The sequence below is a fragment of the Rattus rattus genome, chromosome 1 (genome assembly GCF_011064425.1).
Source record: "Rattus rattus isolate New Zealand chromosome 1, Rrattus_CSIRO_v1, whole genome shotgun sequence".
Taxonomy (NCBI): Eukaryota; Metazoa; Chordata; class Mammalia; order Rodentia; family Muridae; genus Rattus; species Rattus rattus.
In genome coordinates, this window is record NC_046154.1 from 4,465,561 (window position 1) to 4,490,890 (window position 25,330).

Here is a 25,330-nt window from a genome sequence, read left to right on the forward strand (position 1 = left end):
CTCTGTGGGTTTGAGGCCAGCCTAATCCACAGAGTAAGTTCCAGGACAGCTAGAGCTACATAGTGAGACCCTGTCTCAAAACACACACACACCCAAAATTACGGCAAATTCAAAATCTCTCTCTTTTTTTTTTTTTTAAAGGAGAATAAGAAAAACAGGGCCGGGCTGGAGAGATGGCTCAGAGGTTAAGAGTACTGACTGCTCTTCCAGAGGTCCTGAGTTCAGATCCCAGCAACCACATGGTGGCTCACAGCCATCTGTAATGGGATCCGATGCCCTCTTCTGGTGTGTCTGAAGACAGCTACAGTGTACTCATATACAAAGTAAATAAATAAATCCTTTTTTTTTTTTTTAAATAAAGAAAGACAGGGCCATTATTATTTTAATGGTTGCTACTGTTTTCATTCTGAGTTTTGTTCTCAGGTTACGAGGCACAGCATAGCCTGCCAGCTGCCTCCATGCATTCACTCAATAGAGGTGGCCTGAGAGCACAGGAGGGGCTGGACACCCTCCTGGTGGTTCAAATCTGCTTTAGTTAGCCACAGAAAGAGGCTAGCTTGTTGGGTTAGAGAAAATGGCACTGTTTGTTTGTTTGTTTGTTTGTTTGTTTGTTTTTGAGACAAGGTTTCTCTGTGTAACCCTGGCTGTCCTGGAACTCACTCTGTAGACCAGGCTGGCCTTGGACTCACAAAGATCTGCCTGCCTCTGCCTCCCGAGTGCTGGAACTAAGGGAGTGAACCATCACCTTCAGCTTGAAAATGCCACTTCCACTGAGGAGTTTCAAAGCCTTCACAACTGGTTCTTCAGAGAGATGGATGCTTTCAAGAGGCCAGGTACGGCACTCCCAGAGTATTCTAGAAATGTTGTATTCCAACACCCCAGATACACATACCCATACCTTCTATACAAGAATCAGTCCCTATCTTGGGGTTGACAAGAAGGCTGGGCTGTAATTTTCGCAGCTATGGACCTATGTTGAGCCAAATGAAGGAGTCTGTGTGGAATCCCCTGGACCTCTGCCTCCTGCAGACATCAGACAAGCAGGGGACATAGAGGGAAGAAACCTCAAGAACCACATCTCCTCTATGGGTGCCATACTAATGGTTAATGTTTAACTTGTGAAATGGGCTGTCTTTGTTATATAGGCATTGGAAAGAAAGAAAAGATCCTACTTCTTTAATTTTCTTTTAAATATTGGGCTGGAGTGATGTCTATGTGGAAAGTGATTGAAGAAAACGCTCGACATTAATCTCTGACCTCTACATGTACAAGAACCTATATGCAAAGTAGATAAACAAAATTTATATACCCAGTTCCTTCTTCTAAATTTCAAGGGCACCTGCACTCACATATACACAACGGCCCCCTAATACTTTATATCAACATAATTAAAACTAAACCTTAAGAAAAACCTGAGTGCTAAGTATATAACTCAATTGTTAGAACACTTACTTAGCATTCACGAAGCTCTGGGTTCTATCCCCAGCACTGCCGAAAATGACACAGAAGATGTGTGACTAAAATCTCAGAACCTAAGCAGAAGAGACAGAAGGACCAGTTTAAGGCCAATTTCAAAGTGAGTTTGAAGTCAGCATAGACTACATAGCAAGACTACTTCAAAAAACAAACTCATCTGACTCAATGTATCTTTACGTAAGCAATAGTGTTTGTTTGTTTGTTTGTTTGTTTGTTTCTTCTCTTAGCTTTTCAAGACAGAGTCCTGGTGCTTGCTCTGTAGAGCAGGCTGGCCCTGAACTCAGACATCCACCTGCCTCTGCCTCACCGAGGCTAAGATCAAAGGTATGGATCACTGCCCAGCTACAATAAGGTCTTAATAAACTGTTACAGGAGAGAAATGCTTCCTACAACCCACCTACCCCAACTCCCTATGCTTTGAAAACTATTGTTCTAAACTAATAACCAATATCTTTGGGTAATTCTGATTGTTACTATGTTATGTAGTTTCTTTATTATTATAACACTTTCCCAAAATAACTAATTTCCAAGCTAACAAACGGCAAATACGTTTTCTACTATTAGTTCCTGTTCTGACTTTTACATGCCTTACGCAGGACCTGAAGTGCTGGGAGTTTAGGGAGTTTTAGGGGACACGTCAAATTACAGACTTGACCCTTGAGAGCCTGTCTCTTTTCTTCCCAACTACAGTTTTCTTTTCATTCAGTTTTGCTTTTCTCATCCATTAAAGGTGTGCCTCAGGAAAAGGAAACCGAAACAGAAACAGCTCTGGAGCCCAGAGACTCCGCCTCCTCACATCCACAGCTCAGACTTTAAGAGAGCTGACCCAGTGAATCTCTGACTGTGAGAGCCAGCAGCCAGAAGCTGAGAGAAGCAGAGAGAAGCAGACTCCTTAGTTTCAGGGGACCTAGTGCTAAAGCCTACAGCCATGGTGAGTCCAATTTGGGGCAGAGGCAGATGGGCTTCATTCTAGTTGACTTTTTTCTATTCCTCAATAGGGTCTTTCAGAGGCAGAATAGCCTCAGTGTGGGGGCAGAATAAAGTTGCTCAAAGCTCACTTGGGGGCTGGGGGTGGGGTTGGGTTCTTTGCTTAGTTACCAGCCCTAGATCCCTTAGGGCTGGACCCAGAAGGATATCTTTGTGGGTGAACTGAAACAATCTGATGGTTGTGGGAGGCTGACCCTTTAAAACTGAGGCCTCTGTATCATACAATACCTGGATGGTTCTCCCTGAGGAGAAGATGGATGTGGGACATGGGGGCTGGCCCTACAACCAGTGCTTTGCATGTGGTAACTCCCAGCCAAAGTTATTAAGCCAGTGGTTCTCAACCCATGGGTCATGAACCCTTTGGGGGCCTGAACGACCTTCTCACAGGAGGTCCTTCTCGCAGATATCCTGCATACAGCAAGATCACAGTTACGAAATAGCAATGAAAATAATTTTATGGTTGGGGTCACCACAACTCAAGGAACTGTATTATAAAGAACAGAAGCATTCTATTAGAGTCGCAGCATTACGAAGGTTGAGAACCACTACTAAATCCATGTAATTCTTGCAGACCTGGAACCTAAAGGTGAAGATGCTGGGGGGCAAGGAGTTCCTGGTGTCCATGACAAACTCCACGATGCTGTCAGAACTGAAGAAGCAGGTTGCTCAGCAGAGTGGTGTGCCAGCTTTCCAGCAGCGCCTGGCCCACCAAAGCGGTGAAATGCTACAGGATGGTGTTGCCCTTACCAGGCAGGGCCTTAGTTCTGGCAGCACAGTCATGCTGATGGTAGAGAACTGCAGCCATCCTCTGAGCATCCTGGTGAGGAATGAAAGGGGCCGCAGCAATGTCTATGAGGTCCAGCTGACACAGACTGTGGAAGTGCTTAAGAGGCAGGTGTCCCAGCACGAGCAAGTCTCCCAAGACCAATTCTGGCTGAGCTTCAATGGAAGGCCCATGGAGGACAAAGAGCCACTGGGGGAGTATGGCCTAACACCCCACTGCACAGTGATCATGAATTTGCGCCTGAGGGGGGGAGGGGACTACTATTTCTAAGGCCCCTATCCAGAGCCAATGTAGGTAATAAAAGACAATACAATAAAAAGTTCTGCTTTCTGTTTGCTTGTCCCATTCAGAAATGCCTTCTTTCCATGGTGACAAGGCTCTGGGTTGCCAAGTTAAAAGACAAGGAGGACCCTTTGGGTGATTAATTCACTTCTGGAGAAAGATACTTTTACTGGGACCCAGTCCTGAGCCTCTGCCCACCTCTAAAAACTTCCCCAAGTCTACATGTGGCTAAGGGACACATCAGGTCAGTTCCTACCAGTAACAGGATGAGACTTCTAATAGGACCAGTTAACTGCTCAGATCCTTTGGAAACAGTGAAGGAATGTTCTTGGACCTATCTGGGTAAGCTGTGAAGGAGGGTGATGTGGGTGTTCCTAGTCCCAGTTGCAGTAGACCACAGAGGGAAGGACAGGGTCTCACCACTCAAATCAGTCACCTGCTGTTTAGGACATGGTGGTTAGCAAGTCCACCTCATCGGGGCTATAAAGAGGCTACCTTAGACAGATTAGATGGGCACCTGGGATTGGGGGCTCATCTGTCCAAAAGGAAATCAGATCTCAGAAAGGAGGTACCCAATTTGAAAAAGCTTCACCCCCTTCCTGCCTGATGGTTCTTTATCTTATCTTTTCCTCTATCACAAGCCTTTGAGTCGGCTTAAGACACAAACAAGTCAGGGCAAGTACCTCTATGGCCCTTCAGACTTTTAAGAAAATTTGAATGGGGCTGGGAGATGGCTCAGTGGTCAAGAGCACTGACTGCTCTTCCAGAGGTCCTGAGTTCAAATCCCAGCAACCAAATGGTGGCTCACAACCATCTGTAATAGGATCTGATGCCCTCCTCTGGTGTGTCTGAAGACAGCTACAGTGTACTCAGATATAGAAAATAAATAAATCTAAGAGAGAGAGAGAGAGAGAGAGAGAGAGAGAGAGAGAGAGAGAATTTGAATGGAGACTCAGAAGACCCCCTTCTGGTTGGTGTGTTTGTGTTTATCCAGATTAGGTGACCCCAGATCTAGTAATGCTGGCTCTCACAGTGTAGATGTGACCTCAAATCTTCCTTGACCACCTCCTTCCTTGAATCCTGGCAGGGTCCCGGTGGTGGAGTCTTTCTCAGGAGGAAGAGGTTCTGCCACTCACACTTCACAATGGCTTCTGGTTCAACGGCCTATGGCCCATACACAGTCTTTGGAAGACAGAACAGTGTCTTCTCTCTTCCCTTCAACCTTCTGTAGGTCTAGCGCTGGCCTGGCTCCCGTGGGCCTCAGTTTATACCATGTACCTTGCTAGGCCAAGCTGGGGAAGCGCTGGGGGAAAGGGAAGGGGGCGGGAACGTGGTAAGTTCTGTAGCAAGACTAGAGAAGACAGCTCTAGGTCGACAAGATGCATCCCGCTGCCTTACCCAGCCAGGGGCCTGGTGGACAGGTCTGAGCGCAGTTCTGAACAGTCACCGCTGACCGGCCATCGGCAGGGGGCGTAGCCCTGCTGGGCTGTCGTAGAGGCTGTGGTGGTACCCGTACTGCCGCGGGGAGCTCAGCGAGCAGTCCTAGCGAGAGGCCGACCCAAGGGGTTGGGGAACCGGAGGTCCAGCTCCTCTATCCTTTCGTGTCCAGAGAGCCCTGCGGCTCTTGGCGCCCGGGCGAGCCCCTTGGAATTCCCAGCACGTCGCCCCTCGATTATACATTAACCTGATTTCAGCTGCATTTCCTGGTGGGAGGACAGTTTAGGCGGACGGGGGAGGGGCCCCCGGCGCCACGCCTTCCCATCCCCCAAGGCGGCCCGCCACCCACCCGGCCGAGGCCCCCGCCCCAGCTCGGCGCCGCAGTCTCCGGGCTTTGTTCGCTGCCCGCGCGGGTCGTAGGGAGCGGGGGGACGGGCTGAGCTCCCAGGGGGAGGGGCGGTGCTGCCCAGTTCCCGCCCCCGGCCCGCCCCCACGCCGTCCGCCCTCCCACCTCCTCCGCCTTGCTGCGGTCCAGTTCTGTCCTGCCCCCTGCACGGTCCGGCCCGCGCGCTCTCCCGGCTCCCTTCCGCCGTTCTGGGCTGCGCCATGGTCAGCCTGCGGCTGTGTTCCCCGGCCCCGCTGCTGCTCTTGGTGGTGGCTGCGCGAACCCTGCCGGGCGCCAGCGGGACGTGCCCGGAGCGCGCCCTGGAGCGGCGCGAGGAGGAGGCGAATGTGGTGCTCACCGGCACAGTGGAGGAGATCCTCAACGTGGACCCGGTGCAGCACACGTACTCATGCAAGGTGGGCCCCGACAGGACCCCACGAGACCCAGCCCTCTGGAATCCCAGCCAGGGGCTCTTTTCCCCGTGGTTCCCGTCCCTGAGGCCCGCCCTTCGCGTGCCGGCCGCCCCGCTGGGACCCCGGCCCCAAGCCGTGGGAACGAGCCCGAAACGTTTCTGCAGCCCCAGCTGGAGCTCCCTTGGCGACCGCCAAGCCTCCGGGTGGGGCATCAGGTCCCGGAAAACTCTGCAGCTCAGGGCGAAAGTTACTACGGGGCCGCTGTGGTTCCTTTCTCGGTGTCCAGGCCCCAGTTGCTGTACTGCCTGCCCCCACCCCTGTCCAAAGCCCCTTTCTCTTGTTGGAAACAAGTGTACATTCTCGCCAAAAGAAAGGAATAGGGTTTGGGGAGGCATGAGGTGGGAACGAACTCGAACTGTGGTGAGGGAGGCCTCTACCAGGGCGAGGAGTGGTCTGCAGAGAGTAAGGGGGTGCGTAGTCTAATCCGCAAGTCCGAGGAGCCTGCGTAAGGTGCTGCAGTGAATGCGTGTCCCGGGAGCAGGAGCAGAGAGATGGGCAAAGGGCTGTGGCTGAGTCTCCCGTGCGCGAGGAGCAGGGGCAGGTGCTCAATACCACTGCTGGAAGAATTGGGTTTCCCCTACCATACAGTAGAAGAATCAGCTCTATTTCAACTAAAGCTGAATTTGAGAGCACCTTGGAATAGGTATGGGGTCGATACCCTCAGAATATCCGTTGCTGGTTCTCCTAGCCCCTCAGACACTTCACGGGAAATAGGATTGTTCTTACTCTTTGGGAATGAGAAGGATGGTGACTTCTTTCAGAGTAGCGTGTGTTCATGGGATCCCCCCGCTGGGCCCCCTCCTCTTCCAGCCAAGGCACTTTGCCAAGTCCCTGCAGGATTTTCCCGACTTCCTCCCCGCTGCTCCTGGGTGTGGCTGGGGTGGGGGAGGTGTGAGAACTGTGAGCTTCCCCCGTTTGGGTGATCTCCCACAATAGTGGGGGTTGGGGGCAGCGCAGGTAGATGAAGTTCTTTAGGTGCTGCAGTTCTTAGGTGCCTAGCACAAGCTAGGCAGGTGGGAAAGCTGCCCATTGTCTTTTTTTGCCCCCTCCATTCCAGAATCCCAAATCCCCAGAGCACCTGAATAAGGGGCTTCTCCATAGAAATCCTTTCCAAAAAGTGCCTAGGCTCTGGGTCTTGTCCTGTGGGCACTGCTGGCTGCATCCTCCAGCCATGTCAGTCAGAAAGGGTGCCCTCGGGGCCCCAAATAAGAAGGTGGAGGGTGGGGCCAACTTGCATTGCCCAAACTTGACTTCGTGGTTCAGAGCTGCTTTGGCTGCACAGACTCAGGCAGACTATGGAGGAAAGAAGGGGGTCTTTACTTCCTGGGGGAGTTGTTGTGAAGATCCCAGCTGGGATCTTGCTCCTAAGTCCTTTCACCTTAAAGGGTCTTGTCCTGAGTGGTAAGTCCTGACCGGACCCTTAGAGTTGAACTTGGGCTGGTTAAACCTGGGGTGGGAATTTTGTAGGGTGGTATGCCTTCTTCTGTATCACCGAATCCAGTAGGTGTCTACTGCACTGCAGCCTTTGACCATCTCTGCCCAAGGCTGGAGTCCACTGTGGACGTTGGCTTGAGCTAATGAGGGTCCAGGTGCCAGTCTGCAACCCTAACCAATACACTTTTACTTCCATGTCTGCTCAGGTCCGAGTGTGGCGGTACTTGAAAGGCAAAGATGTGGTGGCCCAGGAGAGTCTGCTGGATGGTGGCAACAAGGTGGTAATTGGTGGCTTTGGAGACCCCCTCATCTGCGACAACCAGGTGTCCACTGGGGACACTAGAATCTTTTTTGTGAACCCGGCACCACCCTACATGTGGCCAGCCCACAAGAATGAGTTGATGCTTAACTCCAGCCTTATGCGGATCACTTTGCGGAACCTGGAAGAGGTGGAGTTCTGTGTAGAAGGTGCGTGGTGAGGGTGTTCCTTTAAGGGCCAGTGGCTCGCTGATAGAGAATTTATGGGATCTGGGTGAGGTGCAGAAGAGAGCTTCGTCCTGCTGCCTGCCTGTGATGCAGCGTTATTGCCCCTAGCTCCATCTCTAGCCACCCAGATTAAAACAACCCCAAGCTCTGATGCTAATCTTTGTTTGGTCTTGGAGCCATAAACAAGCTGCTGTCCTGAAAAGAGACAGGTGTCTCTGCTTTGTCTTCCGTTTTCCTCGGCACTCGACATTCCCCCTTGAAAGATCCTTTTCTATGGAAGCTGGGATCGGGTAAATGCACATCGCTTGTCTTATTCCTACGGAAGTCTGAACATCTGGTTGGATTGGCTAGGCACAGGGGATTGGAAGGTTGGGAACTCTTCCGTGTGTTCCAGAGGCAGTTTGTGGAACAGCTTTGTGGGATTCTGCTGCCATCCTCTAGAAGGTGAACAGGATTACTTAGCCATCCAGGTCTTCCCTCTCTCTTCTTCAGGACATCCCCAGTTGGTGACTGACACCTTTGGGGGTAAATTTGGTAAAGAATGCTTTTTCCCCTTGCTACTACACTCTGTTCCCTCATGGCTGACTGGAAGGGTTGTAAGGCTAGGGACAGAAACTTCCTTTTCAGGGCAATGACAAGGGTCATGACTTCTGGTCCTCTGATGTGATACATCTGTCGGTCCAGAAGTCTTAAATCCCCTGTATCTTTCTGCTCTGATGCTGGCTTGACTCTTGAGTGGTATCTCTAGAGCCCTGTCCCTTAGGGGAATCAGTATAGGAGGGGCAGGACCAGAATGGGAAACCCTGTGGCCTCTCAGCCAGATATGGCCAGCTTCTGGGCTCTGAGACCCTATGTAGAGAAGAACCAGAGATTCTAGTACTACTATGGAAGTTTGTAGTTTGGGAAATTGGGGGCAGGAAAAGTGGGGGAAGATGTGTATATGAGGCCAAAGGTAGATAAGTCAACTTGGGGTGTTTAGGGGTCTGAGGAGGAACCATAGTCCTTTGTCCCTACAAGACCAAGAGGGTGAATCATTAGTAGCCAGGTGTATCTAGTAGCCTGAGGTTCTGTGACTCAGTAACTGAGGACTTCCCCTGAGATCAGAGGTCAGGGTAGGGTGTTCACCCTGTGCAGAACAAGGTTTAGCATCTCAACAAAGCCAGCTATGCCCATGCTACACTCTGGCTTTGGTGCTGGCAGAGCCTAATTTGGAGCAGGACCACTAGGAAGAAGAATCATGGAAAGTGCCTCCTTCCTGTGCACCTGGGTATGGTTGACGCTTAGGGATATTTAGCTCCTAAGACTCACAGACCAGCATTTTACCCGTGGGGAGCCCAGGAGTAGCTGCTAGGATGGGTGGGAAGGGGCAGGATGACAGATATGGGACTGAAGACTCCTAAGTAGTCGAGACAGGGGGTGTGAAGAGATTCCTTGAGGTATGTGAAAGGTACCGTGGGGTAGGGAAAGGAGCCTGGGCACCATTGTAAGAAGCTGAAATGGTATGTTGAATCTGTTTTGAAAGCAGACCAGAGTGCCGCAGGGTAAGTTGGGTGCCAAGGAGCTGTCAGGGCTTAGGATCTAGGATAGAAATGAGACATCTCTTGCCCACTCTGAAGCTGGGTCCATTTCCTGATCTGTAGGGGATCTGAGGCTTTTGAACCTCATCCTAGATCCTCAGCAAGCTCAACCCTCCAATCTGATGTCCAGTTCTGCCTCCTGGTCTCCTACTCTGCCCCACCCACATTGGGAACTGGGTGAAATCTGGGCCACTCCTGACCTCTCATTCACTCCAGGAACTACCCCCCCCTCCGCCAGCCAACCCTTCCCCCACCCCAGAAAGGCTCCTCTGGTCCTCTGCCTGGGGAGCCACATTCCTGGCATAACTGGGGCAGGTATGTGCCCTTCCCTTCCCATCACCTTTGGGCTGGAGTGGCTGCTGCTCTTTCTGGAAAGGGACCACTCTGACAAAGTTGTGTCAGGGAAGTGGAGAATCCTTTTACTGAGCATAGATAGGCCCATTATTATCCTCGCCCCATCTCTAGAGAAAGTTGGATTGGCCCCTCTCTGAAGCCCCCCAGGAGAGACGCAAGCTTGGCTGGGGACCTGCACTTCCCCACCAAGAGCCAGGAGCAGAGAAAGGAAGTGTTGTCTGTTCCAGCCAGCACCTGGCACAAGGACAGGGCAGGGGGCCAGGGTTGAGTGAGCCTGGCACCTGACCAGCCTGGCCCTTCCCATCTCTGAAGCTGGGGTCTTGGTGACTATACTCTTAGGCCTAAGCTAGCCAGATCTTTCCGTCCTTACTCTCTGCTAGACCAGGGCTTTTAGAAGGATAGAGTAGAAGGGCTCCAGGTCCCAAGGCAGTGGATAGGAGCAGCCTAAGCAACTAAGGCTGGCTTCTGGCACTGGGATTGCCTAGGATATTGTGACAGTTGTCAGACTGTTGGAAGGACTGCCCTCCAGGCTACACTTAGACTCCCATTGCCATGTTCTTTCCCCTCACCTCCCCCACATTCCTTCCGCTGAAGCGGGAGGTGGCTCTCCCTTTGGACTCCAGGTTCTCTACTACTCTACAACCCCACCCAGAGTCCTTTGAGGGCTCCGCCCCAAGGCAGGTCTGGGCTGGAGGCTGCTAGAGCTGGAGGCTGCTTGCTATGCCTACTGCTTCCCCCCCAGAGAAGGGCCTGCCCAGGTAGGGAAAGGCCTCTCTTCCATGCCAAGGAGTTCTGGTAGGAAGTCGGCTGCAAGAATGGGCTTGTCTCATCTCTGGGCTCAAGGCAGCCTTGGGTGGGCTTTGCAAGAAGAGTGCTTGCTTATAGGTGAGCGACAGGCAGGATACTATCAGTTCTGTGGAAGTGGCCTCCCTTTACGTAGGCAGTAAGAAAGACTGAGCTGGTGGAATTTACTTTTGTCTTTTTCTGTCCCCATCTTACTCTTCCATCCCTATCCAGAGAAGCTGGGAGAGTTGATAAGATTTGTGGGGGAGGGATCCAGGGACGAAGGCTTCTGTGAATGAGAAATGGGGAGGGGTGTTTTGAAACCACTTCTGTCTACGTGGATTTTTCTGGACAGAGCAAAGCCTGCTTCCACATGCTTGAGCCCTCACAGCAGTCCTGTGGGTATGGGCCCTCTATTGTAGACCTGAGGAATTGGGAGATTGGGGTGTTGACCCAGGTCTGAGGCTACCCCAACCCAATCCACTCAGCAGTTCCTACAAGCTAAAGTAAGAGAGAACAGGATGAAAATAGAGAGGAGGTGGAGGACACACTCAGGACCACAGAGGTTCAGGAGAGTCCTGTATTCCTGATTGGTAAGGACCCTCTATTGCTTCCTATGCCTGTCTGCTATGCCTGGGAGGCAGAAGTCAGAAGTGATGAACAGCTGTCTTCCTCCTGTGAGACTCAGACCAGCTGTTTACCTCAGAATCAAGAAAGAGACCCAAGCACTGGGGCAGTCACCAACAAGAAGAGAGCCCTATGCCCCCTGTACCTCCTTCTGGGACCCAGGAGTGGGCCTGTGTGACCCATGTTGGAAGCTGGGAGAGTTGATAAGATCTGTGGTGGAGGATCCAGGGATAAAGGGATCTCATCCCCTCCCTTCCTGAGCACCAACCCTGAGAATTTCCTCTGAGGAAGGCCCCCTGCAGGGGCAATTTACTAGGGAATAGAGGTGGCCTCTCCCAGGCCTGGAGGCCGGGAAGTTCGTAGGCTCAGTTCGTAGGCTCAGTCGTCAGAGGCTGAGGCTGTTTCCAGCTGTGTGAACTTTATATAGATGTGTATGCTCAGGTCGGGGGTGGGGTGGTTCTCACTGCCTTGAGTTTTCTGGGTTTATATTTAAGTGCTCAGAGCCTAGATGCTGTCCTCATGGGGATGTGAGTCCCGGCATCTGTCTGCTGTTGGTTCTGTTAGCTTTGCCTCTAGGAATGACTGAGGTAGATCACAAACATTTAAAATGAGGATGTGTCTGGTGAGCTGCTGTGACCACGAAACTTGGTCACTGACCTTGACAAGCCTGCTAGATCCTGAGGCTGACACAACCCTTTCTCCCCTCTGCCCCCATCTGTTGCTAGCATGAGGTCAGTTTGAGAGCTCCCTTGACCTCACTTCCTAGGTCCCAGAAGATAGAGGCTAGCATTGTGCCTGTGCAGGCTCCTGTACCCACAAGTGAGGTTCCAGCACTTATGGAAGAACAGACACCATAGTGGTAGAAGGGTTGAGGTGTCTGTCTCCTGCTTAGGGTGGCCTGTGGTGTCACCCATCATTGATTCCATCAGCTCCTCCTTCTCACGTGGGTCAAATCACCACCACTCCACAGCCATCCCCTATAAGGGTTCATGGGGCATCTGCTGTGGCTGCCAACGCAGCAGTCTTGCTGGTGTTATGCTGGCCTCTCAAGAAGCAGTGAGTTGAGAAAAAGGTGAATGAAAGGAACAGTAGGTGGTTGTTGGTAGATAAGATGCTGTGTGTGTGAGGCAAAGAAAGTACTAAAAACCATCTCTAGCAGCCTGTCCCCCTGGCTGAGAAAGCAAACTAATCCCTTTCTGGGCTGCCCTTCCTACCTATCTGCTGATCTCTAGCACTCTTTGCTTGCCCCAGCCTCATTCCTTTCTGGGTCTGTCTCTGCTCCCTCCTTCCTGCATCTCTGGTCCTCTGTCCCTCTTCTGCCTTAGCTTCTCATCCCTAATACCTGGCTGCCCATCCCCTCCATGAAGCCCTCTGGAACTAAGCCTGTGGCTTGGGACCATAGAACCCCTGCTGTGTTTACCCTTCCCCGATTTCTGTTGTCTCTCACCTACTCAGAGAGTATTAAGCAGGGATGCCAAGGTCTCCTGACTCACCAAGCACGGATCACATGTTCTTCCGGTTCTTTCTGGAGATAGGCAGGGCCTGGCAAAGCAGGGTTTGGGCAGAAGAGACTGCATGAATGTCCCTGCCCTTACTGCCTTTTCGCTTGTACGGGCAGCTCGTGGTCATTCTGGTCCCTGATGGGATTCCCGAAATTCAAAAGATTGAGAATCTCCATTAAAGTCCCTGACCACTCTGGCCTCACACATTACTTGGTTGATGTGCAAATTTCACTCTACCCATCTGACCTTCATTTGAAACCACCAAAATGTCTTTTGAAGGTCAGACTGGTGTACTTAGTTTGTGGGAACAGCCTAGGTGGAAGAGCCTAGCCAGCCAAGGAAAGGGGAAAGACAATCTGGTAGCTTATTGGCTGCCTAAAAGCCCTATTGTGTCTCAAATTTTAATTTAATCTAGCCACCCTTTGGAACAGGATGACTGTCTAGGTGTGTGGGCGGGCACACCTTAGGCCTGAAGCTAGAAGAGGAACTCCAGAGGCCCCTTCATGCTGGCAGTGGACCAGGCTGAGTACCTCTGTCCTGCTGTGAAGTGCTTATTATCTAAGGCTGAGGGGACTTGGAGAGAGAGAAAAGGCAAAGGTGCAGTTTGAGGCTGGATAATATGGCCCTGCCCCGACGAGGGCAGCCAAGCTAAGCCCATCTGTTTACCTGCGCCTAGAAATACCCACAACCAAAGAGAACAGGTGAGCTTCACCCAAGCCTGACAGGTCAGAGTGAGACATGTCTACTTGCCGGGTGAGACCTGTGCATTGGGGAATTGAATGTGTGCTAAATATCTGGAAAGGCAGCTTTTTCCTTGGGCTCCTTTCAGTCCTGTAACCCCTAACTCTTTACCTTCTTTTCTAAGGGAGCCAAGGCTATCTAGAAAGGTAGAAGGGTCGTCTGCATGAGAATGGGACCAGTGAGCTAACAGTAGCTGGACTGGGACCCTTCTCTAGGCCCCATCCCCCAACTGCCTCTAGTCCTGAGAAGAACCAGAGCATAGGGCCACACCCATTGTGCTTGGGAGTGAGGGACAAGCTTTGTGCTACACAAAGAATGTCTAGTGTGTCAGGTGGGAGATGCAGTGCCTTCAAGCTTGAGCGACCGCTGGAAAACAGGAGTACTTAATGTCTTGGCTCATATATGTGGTTGTATGTTCGTAGGGTGTGAGCCCAAAGGGGTAAGCCTGGACCAGCATCCTGTTCATTCCTAGGCATGAGCCTGCTGGGGCAGTCTAGGCTGAATGATTTTGTCTAAAGATCCCAAAATAACTCCAGTAGCCTGTGCTCCCCTCCCCCCACTGGTCTGGAGCCTCAAAGGCTCTTTGTTTTTTTGAAGGCATCCTGCCCCTGCAGGGGGCTCAGACACTGACTGGGGTTTGGTGGGGCCAGGCTGCCTGCTTAGTTCCTTTTCCCATGGCTAGGCCCAACAGACCTCAAACCCCACTCCAGTGTTGCCCAGAGCTGACTAGAGCCCCATATGAGCACTGAAAAAATGTGCCTATTGAGACCTCTACAGTGGCAGATCTCAGGGTTTCTGCTTGGTGAAAGGGGGTAGGCAAAGGCTACATACAGCAAATTTCCCAAGATCACTGGAAGCTTCTGCCAGCTCTGGCCCAGGATTCCTACTACCAGTGGGGCCCACTTCTCCAAGTCCCTGGTGTCTGTGCTTCCTGTACAGCACCCTGGGACATTCCAGGGCTGAAACAACATGTCCAATAGCATCATGCTGGGTATTGCCTGGGGTACGTGTTTTCTGGCACTTTTCTGTGGGACTGTGAGGCGAACAGAAGATGTTTAGGACCCCAGGACTAGAGACTGAGGTGCATATTTTACATATCAAAGCAGGCCTGCTCTCCAAGTCTTCCCTGCATCCTTGTCTCTACCTGGCTGGAGGGGCTGGGCTGCCCTCCCCTCAGAGGCTCCTCCCTATATAATCCAGATAGTAGTTTAGTCTCTTCTCTGTCTCTCTGTCTCTGTCTCTCGATCTCGCTCTCTCTCTCAGCACGTGTGCACCCCTTCTCTTTTTCTTTCCCCTCCCCCTCTCTCCCCATGGTGACTTCCTTGGTCTGGGTCCTTAGGGCCAATGAACTTGCCTGAGAACCGCTTCTCAATAAACCTGCATTTAATATAATCTAATCTGGATTGAATTGGCTCATTTCACTAGCGGTGGAGAAATAACATCATATATGGCCTGTGCTGGGCTCCCCAACTAAGTTCTCTTGCCTTTCTTAGAACTTAGAACTCAAACCCTATTCCTGGTCCTAGGGGAGCTAGCATCACAGAGACTACGGTGCTACAGACAGTGCCAAAGTTGAGTAGAAAGTATTTCGGGCCAGAGCTCTCCTGAGGAGAGGGTGAAGCAATCTGTGAGGAGAGTTTTCCAGTAGTTCCATCTGATGCTCTCCTAGACTGCAGGTCCAGGGCTCAGAAACCCTGCTTTATTCTGGAGTTTCCTGTAAGATTTCATTAGAAGAGTGAATTTGGGGCCACAACTGCTGGAAAGCCTCTTAGCATAGGTGGTGAACGAACGGCCCAGTGGAGGATGGCACTTTATGCCTGACCAAAGGAATGAGAAGATAGAGTGTTATGAACTAGGGCTGAGAAACCTATCTGACAGATCAAAAGGACACAAGGAGGGGGTACCAAGTGCCCGGCCAGAGAGGTCTCAGAGAGGTTTCACCTGCAGAAGTGAGGCTGTTTCCAGTCAATAGGCAGTGCGTGTAGGTTTCAGGGCCCTGCGAAGGGCTGGATGAAGGATGGAATAGAGGAACCCCACAGATAAGCCAACGACTCCTTGTAGAGAGGGATGTGGCTTTCTTAAGATTTACTGAGATGAGGTTTGAGAGTAATCGCGGGCTGAAGAGTCGGACTTACTGGTACGGAAGCCTGATTTGAGGCTTGAGTTGTGGCACTATGTACCTGTTGGTAGAACCCAAGTGTGCGTTATGGGGGCTATTTGGGTGATTTCAGCTGAGACCAGACTTAACAGGAGGGTGGCTACATCAAGTCGGGGTGGTGTAGAAGTGCATACTCCCCAAGCTTGTGGACACCTGGGCTGGGGATCTTTCCCAGGAAAGGAGCCCCTCACTGGGCCTCGGGTGAACTGTGCCTCCATCCCAAACCCTTTGCCTCAGGTGGCCCTGCTGGAGTTTGCAAAGTAGCTTGAGGACTGGGGTGTGCTCCAGGCTTAGGGTCAAGGGATGGCAAGAGTTTCACAGCTATTTGCATGTGTTTTCATTGCTGGGGAGTCCAGTGAATGGGTGGTTTAAGGTGTTGTTTTCTATTACAAGAGGAAAGGTAGGCGGATGACTTATGGACCCATCACCTCACTCTCCAGCTGGTACCACTTGAGCATCTTACATACCACACCCCAGGGCAGAGCCCGCAGGAGCAGAAACAACACGGACTCTGGCACAATGGCATGCATAAGCACAAGCAGACCAAATCCCAGAATTTAGTGCTTCCTGCAGGCCCAAGTCCCCGGGAGGTGATTCAGGACCTAAAGCCCAGCCAGGCATTAGGAAGACAGAGGAGGGCTGCCTCTGCTGACCCTCCCACTTGGCTGCCTCCTGCCCCACCTTCCTCAACAGCCTCCAAATGCCAAGCAACCGCCTTCTCTCTAGGTTCAACCTCTGCTCCCCTGTGACAACACTTAGCCCACTCCTACTTCTCCCTTGTCCTCCAATTTCCAGCTCCATTGCCCTCCCATCGCTCATCCCTCCCTTGATTCCTGCCCTCTCACCAGCACCACCACCAACCCTCTCCAAGCTTTTACCTCTGCCCAAAGGTGCTCTGTCCCTTTTGTACACTTCGCATCCTGGTCTTAATCCACTCCAGCCTCTTTGCTACCAACTGCGACTCCCTGTGGACGCTAGAGTCCCCAGAGACATCCTCCTTTGTCTATGCTCACCGCCTCCGCCCCCTCGGCTTCCCTCACCCCTCACTCACTGCCCCAGCCCAGCGAAGACAAGAAGAGCCTGCCTCCACCACCACCGCTGCTGCCGCCGCCGCCGCTGCTACCACTGCTACTGGAGGTGGGCAGGCGCCTCCGCGGTTCTTTATTCTCTCTCCAAAGCCGTTGCTCCTCCCGCCGCTGCCATCGTGCTCCCCCGCCTCTGCCAGGCAGGAGCAGACAGGCCCTGCACCGGCGCCCCTGGTCTCTGGGGCCTTCCCTGCAGTGCAGAGGCTACCGAAGACAGCACTGGCTAGTGGGCAGAAGAATTGTAACCAACAGGGGTGGCCTTGGCTCTCCATCATCACCCTTTGCCTGCTTCTGAGCTCACGTTTGGGATTTCTACTTGGAGAGAATTCTGCTTATCTCCTACCATGAGCCTGGAGGGCTGGGGAGAGGACCTGGTGCTCCCCTAGCCATAACTGGCTAAACTTTGAGATCACAGCTGCATCTGCTGCTCCAGAGCACCCAGCATGGGGGGAGTAGCTCCGAAGAGGCCTAAGGGCACTCCATAAGAACTCCCACACACACCCAGGAATTGGGCTCGAGCTGTATCATGCCTCCTCTGCCACTGGAACACAGACCCAGGCAGGAGCCTGGTGCCTCCATGCTGGTTCGATACTTCATGATCCCCTGCAACATCTGCTTGATCCTGTTGGCTACTTCCACGTTGGGCTTTGCGGTTCTGCTTTTCCTCAGCAACTGTACGTGGCTGCTGGGTGTACCTCCTCTGCTCACTGAGCCCCTCATCTCGATTACCAAGGGTTTCAGGCAAGGCAGGGTCAAATCAAATCCAGGGGTTGCTGTGGATGGGGCGCCTTTTCCTTCTGGGTATTGAATAGGTCACACTAGATTCCTGGCCTATAATAACCGATCCTTAGGTTCCTAATGGTATAGATCTTCATCACGAGCTGCAGGAAACTGTGAGGCTTGGCACGGATGCATCAGTGCTGGGATTGGGAGCAGAGGGCAAGATCCTGACTTACCCAGAGAAAGAAGGTGGCTATGCAGTTGGCAGGGCAAAGTCTGCCCTGCCTTGGTCAGTGACTTTCCAGCTTTACCAATTTTAACTGGAATCTTGAATGGGTATGAGTGGGCAAAGAACCTGCTCACAGAAACCTAACTTTTCCTCCCCAGACAAACCTGGAATCCACTTCACACCAGCGCCTCCTACGCCTCCTGATGGTGAGTGCAGTGGTTGGGGCAGGGGGTTGGCATGCTATAATGTGGGTGCAAATGGGCAGGGTTACCAGGACTGGGGCAGTTCCGTAGTGTGTACACCAGGTGTATTTTGAGTAGAAGGCTGTGCAAGGGAGTCTGGACCCCTTCCAGGGAGTCCACAGGGATCTTTAGGTGCTGGCCAGTACTCCCGAGCAGGATCAGTTTTAGAACTGTCAAGAGGATTTGTGTGAGGTTTGGATGGAGCACTGACGTCTGTTTGGGGAGGGATTCCTTTTCTTTGTCTTTTTCCCTATTCAGGAAAGGGTGGGGCTGGAAACAGAAGCACAGAAGGGAAAGTGGGCTGGGTAGTGGGGGAGGGCCCAGTAAAGCCAGTGACAGCTGTCTGAGGGCTGGAGGACCTAGGTCTGCCCCTGGGGTGGGGGAGGATAGAAAGGATGGGCTAACCTTTTCCATGGCATTATGGGCTGGGGCCAGCACTCCCAGAGGGGCTGCTAGTGCTGTAACTAAGCTGATGATAAGAGAAGAGGAACTGACAGTGTTACAGAAAAAGCAGACTGGGGATCAACTGTATCTGCTAGCCCAGCCTGGTTCCTCACAACAAGTAGGGCACAGCTCTATCCTTGGTACCTACTATCTTGTCAACTCTGCTGCCTGGGCAACTGACTAGCCTTATAGAAGTTATATGTCTAGAGTTATTTCATGCGAGGCAAAGCCATGGTTTCTGGGATTTTTTTGGTTTGAGGTAGGGAGTTGAAACAGGGTCTCTATATAGCCTTGTCTGTCCTAGAACTCACTGTGTAGACCAAGCTGGCTTCAAACTTGCAGATCCTTCTGCCCTTTGCCTCTCAAGTGCTAGGATAAAGGTGCGTGCTACCACGCTCAGCCATGGTTCCTGTTTTGACCAGGATATGGGTTATGGGGACATCAGGGAATCCTGGGATTGAGGTTGTGGGTGTCACTCTGAGAGCAGACTCTGTTCTCTTTCTAGGAGGCAGCCCTGGGTTACATAGATAATCTGGGTCACTTCCTGGGTCTTGGGAACGGAAGAGGTATCCTCCCGTCTGCCGTATACTAGGAAGTTAGGGCAAAGGTAGAGCTCTCTGGAGGCCTCAGCAGTCTGTAGAGTTGGGTAGGGAGTTTCCTTGGGAATGGGGAGCCTAGGCATCTCAAAGCAGGAGTTTGATTCTATACATGATATCAGAGGGTTTCTTCCACCTTTTGATGGACAAATGGAGAGGGGTCATCTCTAGGCAGCTGCCCTTTATTCCTTGCATCTGTGTTAGCACAGTGATAGCATATTCATTGACACTGTGCCAGGAGACTTTTGGTGCCTAGTTAGACTGCTAGTTGGGCAGTGTTGGTTGACAGTGCAAGTGGAGGCTGGTAGTGAGTGAGTGGTAGGTGCTTCTGACCGAGCCCTGGGCTCTGGCTTTGTGGCCCCAGGTCTTGGTCCCAGACCCCAGTGTCCTTCCTCAGGCTGCTTCCCGGGTGCCTCTGCCTGAGACGTTACTATCAGGGTAGTAAGATACTACTGTGTGCTCTATGACCCTCACTATTACTAGAGCTACAGAAACTCCTGGCCAGGTTGGCGGATGAGTAAGCAAGTTGGGTTGGGACGCAGGAGGAAGTGACTCTCACTTATCAGTATCTTTTAAAAAGAAACCAAATCACTCGCAGTGAGGTAGGCTGTTAGTAGGTGGAGTGTGCCCATTAGTGTGGTGCATGAGGCTAGGCCTGAGTGCCCACAGACTAGGGGCAGGAGGCCTACAGCTGTCTAATTCAAGGAAGGCTCAGGAGGAAAAGAGATCTTCCTTCTCGGCAATTTCAGCTCCTTCTGAAATCTCCAAAACTGCCAGATGTCTGCTTTCCTGTGTTCACACTGCAGTCCTCACAACTGTACACGTGGTCCTCTTATTGGTACCCAGCTTCCCTTTGTACACGTCAGACACGGACCATGGCCATCACACACACACAAATACTCATCACACATAAATAGACATAAGCAGGCTCTTGGAAAATGTTTCATTTCCCAACCTACCAAAGACTAGGAAAAAAGTTAAATATACCCTCTGCCACTGTGATAGATATAAAAAGTAGAAGACGCCTCCGACGTCACATGAAAAGATGCCTGACTGGGTAGGAAGCTAGGAGGCCAGGGAGAAGTTCCTCAGGGGTTAAAGACACTTCCTGAGAAAACCAGACGTGACCCATTAGACTGCTGACTCATAGGTGCCCAGGAATGCACTTAAAGGTGCGTAAGTGCCATCTGTATTTATGAGAAGCAGATTGGGGAAGTGACCAGGAGCATAGATGGGGACCGAGCTAAGCCCTGTTGTTTATTAGGGATGAAGCTTTGTCAAGAAGCCTCACTGAGCCTCTGCTTGCTTTTCTTTTTTTTTTTTTTTTGGTTCTTTTTTTTGGGGCTGGGGACCGAACCCAGGGCCTTGAGCTTCCTAGGCAAGCGCTCTACCACTGAGCTAAATCCTCAACCCCTTGCTTTTCTGATACATGAACACAGCATATGATGATACTTTAGTGGTGCTCGAAGCCCAAAGCTGTTAAAACAGCTCTGCCTGCTGTACTAATGTGTGTAATTACTTCATCCATACCTCTCTGCATGTGGGCTCAGATTGTGCCTGTTCTAACATTAAGAAAATTATCAGGAGGTAATGGTGCACACCTTTAATCCCAGCACTCAGGAGGCAAAGGCACCCAGTGTCTGAGTTTGAGGCCAGCCTGGTCTTCAGAGCAAATTTCAGGACAAGCCAAGACTACACAGAGAAATCCTGTCTCAAAAACCAACCAACCAAACAAACAAACAAACAAATTTGGTCTTGAGCTCTTGTGATCCCTTTGTCCTATGAGGAAAGGACACGTGTAAACTTTGTTAAGATGGGGATCTCCATGGTTTAAGCGATCAATCTTCATCAGTCAAATGGCTTGAGTATGAGTGCAAGGCAGGGGTTTGCTAAGGTGATAGATGGTACCCAAGCTGTGCGATTTTCCTCTTTTCCAAGCACTTATTTATGTGTGTATGTGTGTGTGCTCGAACATGCCATGACACGACATGTGGAAATCAGAGGACGACACGCAGAAATCAGTTCTCTCCCACTATGTGGGTCACGAGAGTCAAACTCAGATGGTCAGGCTTGGTAGCTAGTGCTTTATCTACTCAGCTGTCTTGCCAGCCACAAGTTAACTCTTGATAAGTAATTTGATTACAGAAACAGGATGGGTCCTGTGTTCTTTAAACCTTGAATTTGCCACAGAACTTTAGTCCAGGTCCGTTGCTGTTGTTGTTGTTGTTTTGTTGAGACAGAATCTTGTACTTGGCTTTGGTGTATGGAGGAAGGAGTGAATAGCTATCCTTGCCTGTGGACTTGAGACCTGGGGGAGGTTGGCTAGGCCAAGTAATCAGATAGAGAATCCCAAGAATCATAGTCACCATCAGTCAGCCAAGGAACTTGGTGTTAGGCACTGATCCAGAGACTGGACCTAGGGGACACCTTGGCCAATAGCCAAAGAGTTCAGCCATGAAGTATCAGCTCAGCCTCAAAGTAGTGGTTAAATTTGACATGAGACCTTCAAGGGGTTTGGGTAAGAGAAGGCCAAATGTGAGGAGGGTATGATTGGGAGAGAGAATGCTAAATAGGAGGGAGGTGTTGGCCAGGCATGAAGAGAGGCCATTGGTGGATATAATTTGTTTCGAGCCAAGACAGGGAAGTCTGTTGGTGCTAACAATCCTATTATTGTATGCTCTACCCAGTACTTGTCTTCTCAAGTACAGTACTTCTCTTAAGTTTTGTAGATATTGGCAAACCCATAGTTCTGGGAGTAGGTACTTAGTGTGCCCATTTATAAAAGGGAAGAGGACACTGAGGCACAGTGTGGGAGCTCAGGAGGGCAAACCCAAACATAAGAGGGTCATATGTAAGACAGGTGGGTGTTTCGTAATTTCAGCTTTCTCAGGTGGAAGCAGACAAACAAACAGGGGAGGGAGGCTGGGTAGGTCATTGCTACTGCAGTGGCTGGCTCTAGTCCCCAATGTACTCTGCCCTCCTAGGAGATGTCCAAGACTGCTTCTGGCATGATGTGAGGTGATGATAATTACACCCAATTAAACATTTACTAGATCTAGGTAACTATAGCCCCTTAGGGGCCCACAAGACTCATGGTTCATCTATTCAGAAGGGGTCAGCTCCAGTGTGCTTAGGGAGGCTTCCCCATTGGGTATCTAACTTTAAATATACCAGTGTCTACTTTCCCTGTGGTCTTAGTAAACAGTACCGGCCCTTCCTCTGGACATGGCTGTTTGCAACACTGAGACTACCGTGTTATAAAGCTCTTGTGTGAATGGGTGTGTGAGGCTGAATATAGGGGGCACTTGCACTGAGGGGGGACTCAGGGGACTTGAATGAGGATTTCCTGAGGTGAGGGCCCAGAAGAACAGAGGGAAAGTACCTGTGCGATCCTAGAGAGACCTGTGCCTCTGCCAACTTGAGGCTGAGTGCATTCTATGATCGTAAGTGAGAGAAGCTTTGGGAGGTTAGGGGGATAGACAGAGAAAAGAGTTTGAGGAAGAAAAGGTAGTGGGAACAGGGGACAGGTTGGGGCAGGGCAGGACAGTGTGCTTCTGGACGAGAGAGACCTACTGGAGAGGTATGGCGGAAGGCAGCAATAGAAAAGGGAAGGGGATGTGTGGAACAAAGTTCCAGACTCCTAGCATTACACAGTGCCCATCAGGCCTGGAGGAAAGTAAGAGGTTGGGGGTCAGGGGGTGAACTCAGAAGGTTATGGAGGTGCTCGTTACTGGGGGTGGGGGTAGCAGGATTCAGGTGGACACAGAAGCACCATCCTCCTGCCCCCCAGAAAGGAGCCACAGCAGCCTTAGATGAGGTGAGTCCGAGTTTTGTGACGCAGAAACAGACAGATGTAACTCCTATAGCTGGCTTCCTTCATCGCTCTCTCTTAATATCCCTCAAGCTAGCAATGGCCAGGCTGTCTCTGAGATTACATAGGCCCCTCAGTATGTATCCATACCCAGATCCTTCAAAGCCCTTCCAGGGCAGCTACCCTCACATTCAACGGCAGCAACCACAAGGGCTGAGTTCTCGTGGTTGGAGAGCATCCGCAGCTGGGGCCCCCTCCTGCTGTGTGTTAGGGTGCAGGGAATAAGTGCTTTGTCCTATTGTGGGTGCATGAACGCTGTGGTTGTAAGGTGTGTAGTGAGGGAAACTGCCCTCCCATGCGGGAAGGTCCCAGGAGTCTTCCAAGGGTAGGGTTGAGCATAAGCATCGTGACAGTTGTAGGCTGTGGGTGCTTATGGGTTTGGGTGGGACCTTAGTCGTGTGAATTCTTGGATGTGCGCCTCCCCATGAAATTGGGCACAAACAGAATGTGGCGCAAGGGCTCATGGGTGTGTGGACCTAGAAACGGACCGTGGTGGCCTGCCTCTGAATACCCTTTCTCTGGTCTAAACTCAGTATGCAGGGGAATGTTATGTGGCTTTGGTGCTGTGTGTGAACCTAGTGTTGAGGACCCAGGCCGTGCCTCCTGTGTGTGCAAGAAGAATGCTTGCCCTGCTACGGTGGCTCCCGTGTGTGGCTCAGATGCCTCCACCTATAGCAACGAGTGCGAGCTGCAGCGCGCCCAGTGCAACCAGCAGCGGCGCATCCGCCTGCTTCGCCAAGGGCCATGTGGTAAGTGACCGTGGGAGGTGGGGGGCAGCCCAGTGGACAATCGGCATGACCCCACCTGCACACCCACAGGGTTCCGGGACCCCTGTGCCAACGTGACCTGCAGTTTCGGTAGTACCTGTGTACCTTCGGCTGACGGACAGACTGCCTCATGTCTGTGTCCTACAACCTGCTTCGGGGCCCCTGATGGCACAGTGTGTGGCAGTGACGGTGTTGACTACCCTAGTGAGTGCCAGCTGCTTAGTCATGCCTGTGCCAGCCAGGAGCACATCTTCAAGAAGTTCAATGGTCCTTGTGGTAAGCAAAGCACTCTGCACGGCCTCTCCCCATACGCAACTCTTCAGTGTGCACTGGTGACAGCTCCTGACTTTCTGCTCTTGGACTTTAGACCCCTGCCAGGGCAGCATGTCAGACCTGAACCACATTTGCCGTGTGAACCCACGTACACGGCACCCAGAAATGCTTCTGCGGCCTGAGAACTGCCCTGCCCAGCACACACCTATCTGTGGAGATGATGGGGTCACCTATGAAAACGACTGTGTCATGAGCCGTATAGGTGCAACCCGTGGCCTGCTTCTCCAGAAAGTACGCTCTGGTCAATGCCAAACTCGAGGTTGGTGCTCCCAGAGGATGGATCCAGCCCTGTCACCGTGGCTCATTAGGCACCCCTGTCCCTTCATACCTGTAATCCCCACGCACTGTGTCAGGTGTCCACAAGTCTGTCAGGTGTCTGATTTCCTCGTCTACTCCCAGACCAGTGCCCGGAGACCTGCCAGTTTAACTCCGTATGCCTGTCCCGCCGTGGCCGTCCCCACTGTTCCTGCGATCGTGTCACCTGTGATGGGTCTTACAGGCCTGTGTGTGCCCAAGATGGGCACACATACAACAATGACTGTTGGCGCCAACAGGCTGAGTGTCGACAACAGCGGGCCATTCCTCCCAAGCACCAGGGCCCGTGTGGTGAGCAGCCTGGGATCCGGCTGGGAATAGCTGGTCTTGCATCACTCCTTGTCCCTATCATACACCATCTCCATCTCTTGTCATATTCCTCCTGGGGTCCCGGGCTGGAGTCACTTGGGAGGGTGCTGGTGTGTGGAGGCTATGAGGAGGGGAACTGGGGAACCTGGGAAGTGGGACAAAAGGCAGTGTGCACTTGGCCTTGCTACACCAGCAGGTTCTCTGGTCCATCATCATCAGTCTCCGTACTGCACGGGGAACAGACTGCTTGGGTGGGCAGGAGTGGATGTGATACTGGAGAGTTCTTGCTCTAGGAACACAGTGCAGTCCCAAGCCTCTTAGAGGTAGATAGTAATTTGGGGTTTGAGGGACCAGTGGAGAGGGTGGAGGAAATTGGGCAGTGGCCAGCAGGCCCCTTTGGAGCTGTGGGCCTCTATGGCCCTGCCTGCCTCTGCTGTCTGTCTTGGTCAGTCCTCTGTCCATCTTTCTTTCTGCATCTGTCTGTTTCTTCTTGGTCCTTCCTTCCCTCTCCGCTCCGACTCTTGTGTCTTCCAGCCTGACCTGCTGGCAGGATGAGGTGCTGCGCCTGCCCGCCAGGAGCCCACAGCCCGAGGTCTGCCCCTGGCGCGGCTGGGGGGAGTGGCTTGCTACTGCCTGGCCTTCTGGTCCTCAGAGCAAGTTGACAGACACCTTCTTCCCTGTGTAGTTTGTGATTGTGGGGTGTAGTTTTCCTATCCATGGGAGAAAAGTTTCAACCCCCCATGTGCATGATATCCCAGGGCTGCTGGTGGTCCAGGGTCAGTGACCTGCTATGGGCAGTCAGAAACTCATGTCCCCATCCACCTCTGTTATGTGTCTGTCCCTTTCTCTGCTGTGTCCTGTGCATCTAGCTTTTCCTCCGCCATTCCCACCCTGGAGAGGGGCTGTTGCATGGGAGTGGGCTTTGTCCACAGA

The 25,330-nt window shown here is 51.8% G+C and overlaps 3 protein-coding genes across 6 annotated transcripts in view; 2 read left to right on the forward strand and 1 right to left on the reverse strand.

The window, feature by feature from the left end:
• The window catches only part of LOC116891772 (ubiquitin-conjugating enzyme E2 R2), a 618,378-nt gene that overhangs the window by 94,063 nt on the left and 498,985 nt on the right, over positions 1 to 25,330 (reverse strand). The gene's annotated exons all lie outside the window — the stretch shown is intronic.
• Positions 2,207 to 3,596, forward strand: Isg15 (ISG15 ubiquitin like modifier). The gene is made up of 2 exons (XM_032893092.1): positions 2,207 to 2,407; positions 3,035 to 3,596. The coding sequence occupies exons 1-2, from the start codon at positions 2,405 to 2,407 to the stop codon at positions 3,515 to 3,517; spliced, it is 486 nt and encodes a 161-aa protein (XP_032748983.1). The 5' UTR covers positions 2,207 to 2,404; the 3' UTR covers positions 3,518 to 3,596.
• Positions 5,481 to 25,330, forward strand: part of Agrn (agrin) — a 32,729-nt gene continuing 12,879 nt past the window's right edge. For 2 of the 4 annotated variants that reach the window (XM_032893132.1, XM_032893140.1), the window contains exons 1-7: positions 5,481 to 5,767; positions 7,465 to 7,726; positions 17,679 to 17,726; positions 23,207 to 23,422; positions 23,492 to 23,716; positions 23,808 to 24,032; positions 24,173 to 24,379. In XM_032893132.1, coding sequence (XP_032749023.1) covers positions 5,573 to 5,767; positions 7,465 to 7,726; positions 17,679 to 17,726; positions 23,207 to 23,422; positions 23,492 to 23,716; positions 23,808 to 24,032; positions 24,173 to 24,379 — 1,378 coding nt within the window. In that variant the 5' untranslated portion in view covers positions 5,481 to 5,572. Of the gene's footprint in view, positions 5,768 to 7,464; positions 7,727 to 16,580; positions 17,246 to 17,678; positions 17,727 to 23,206; positions 23,423 to 23,491; positions 23,717 to 23,807; positions 24,033 to 24,172; positions 24,380 to 25,330 lie in introns of those variants that run through there. The other 2 variants (XM_032893148.1, XM_032893156.1) reach the window with 2 other exon arrangements.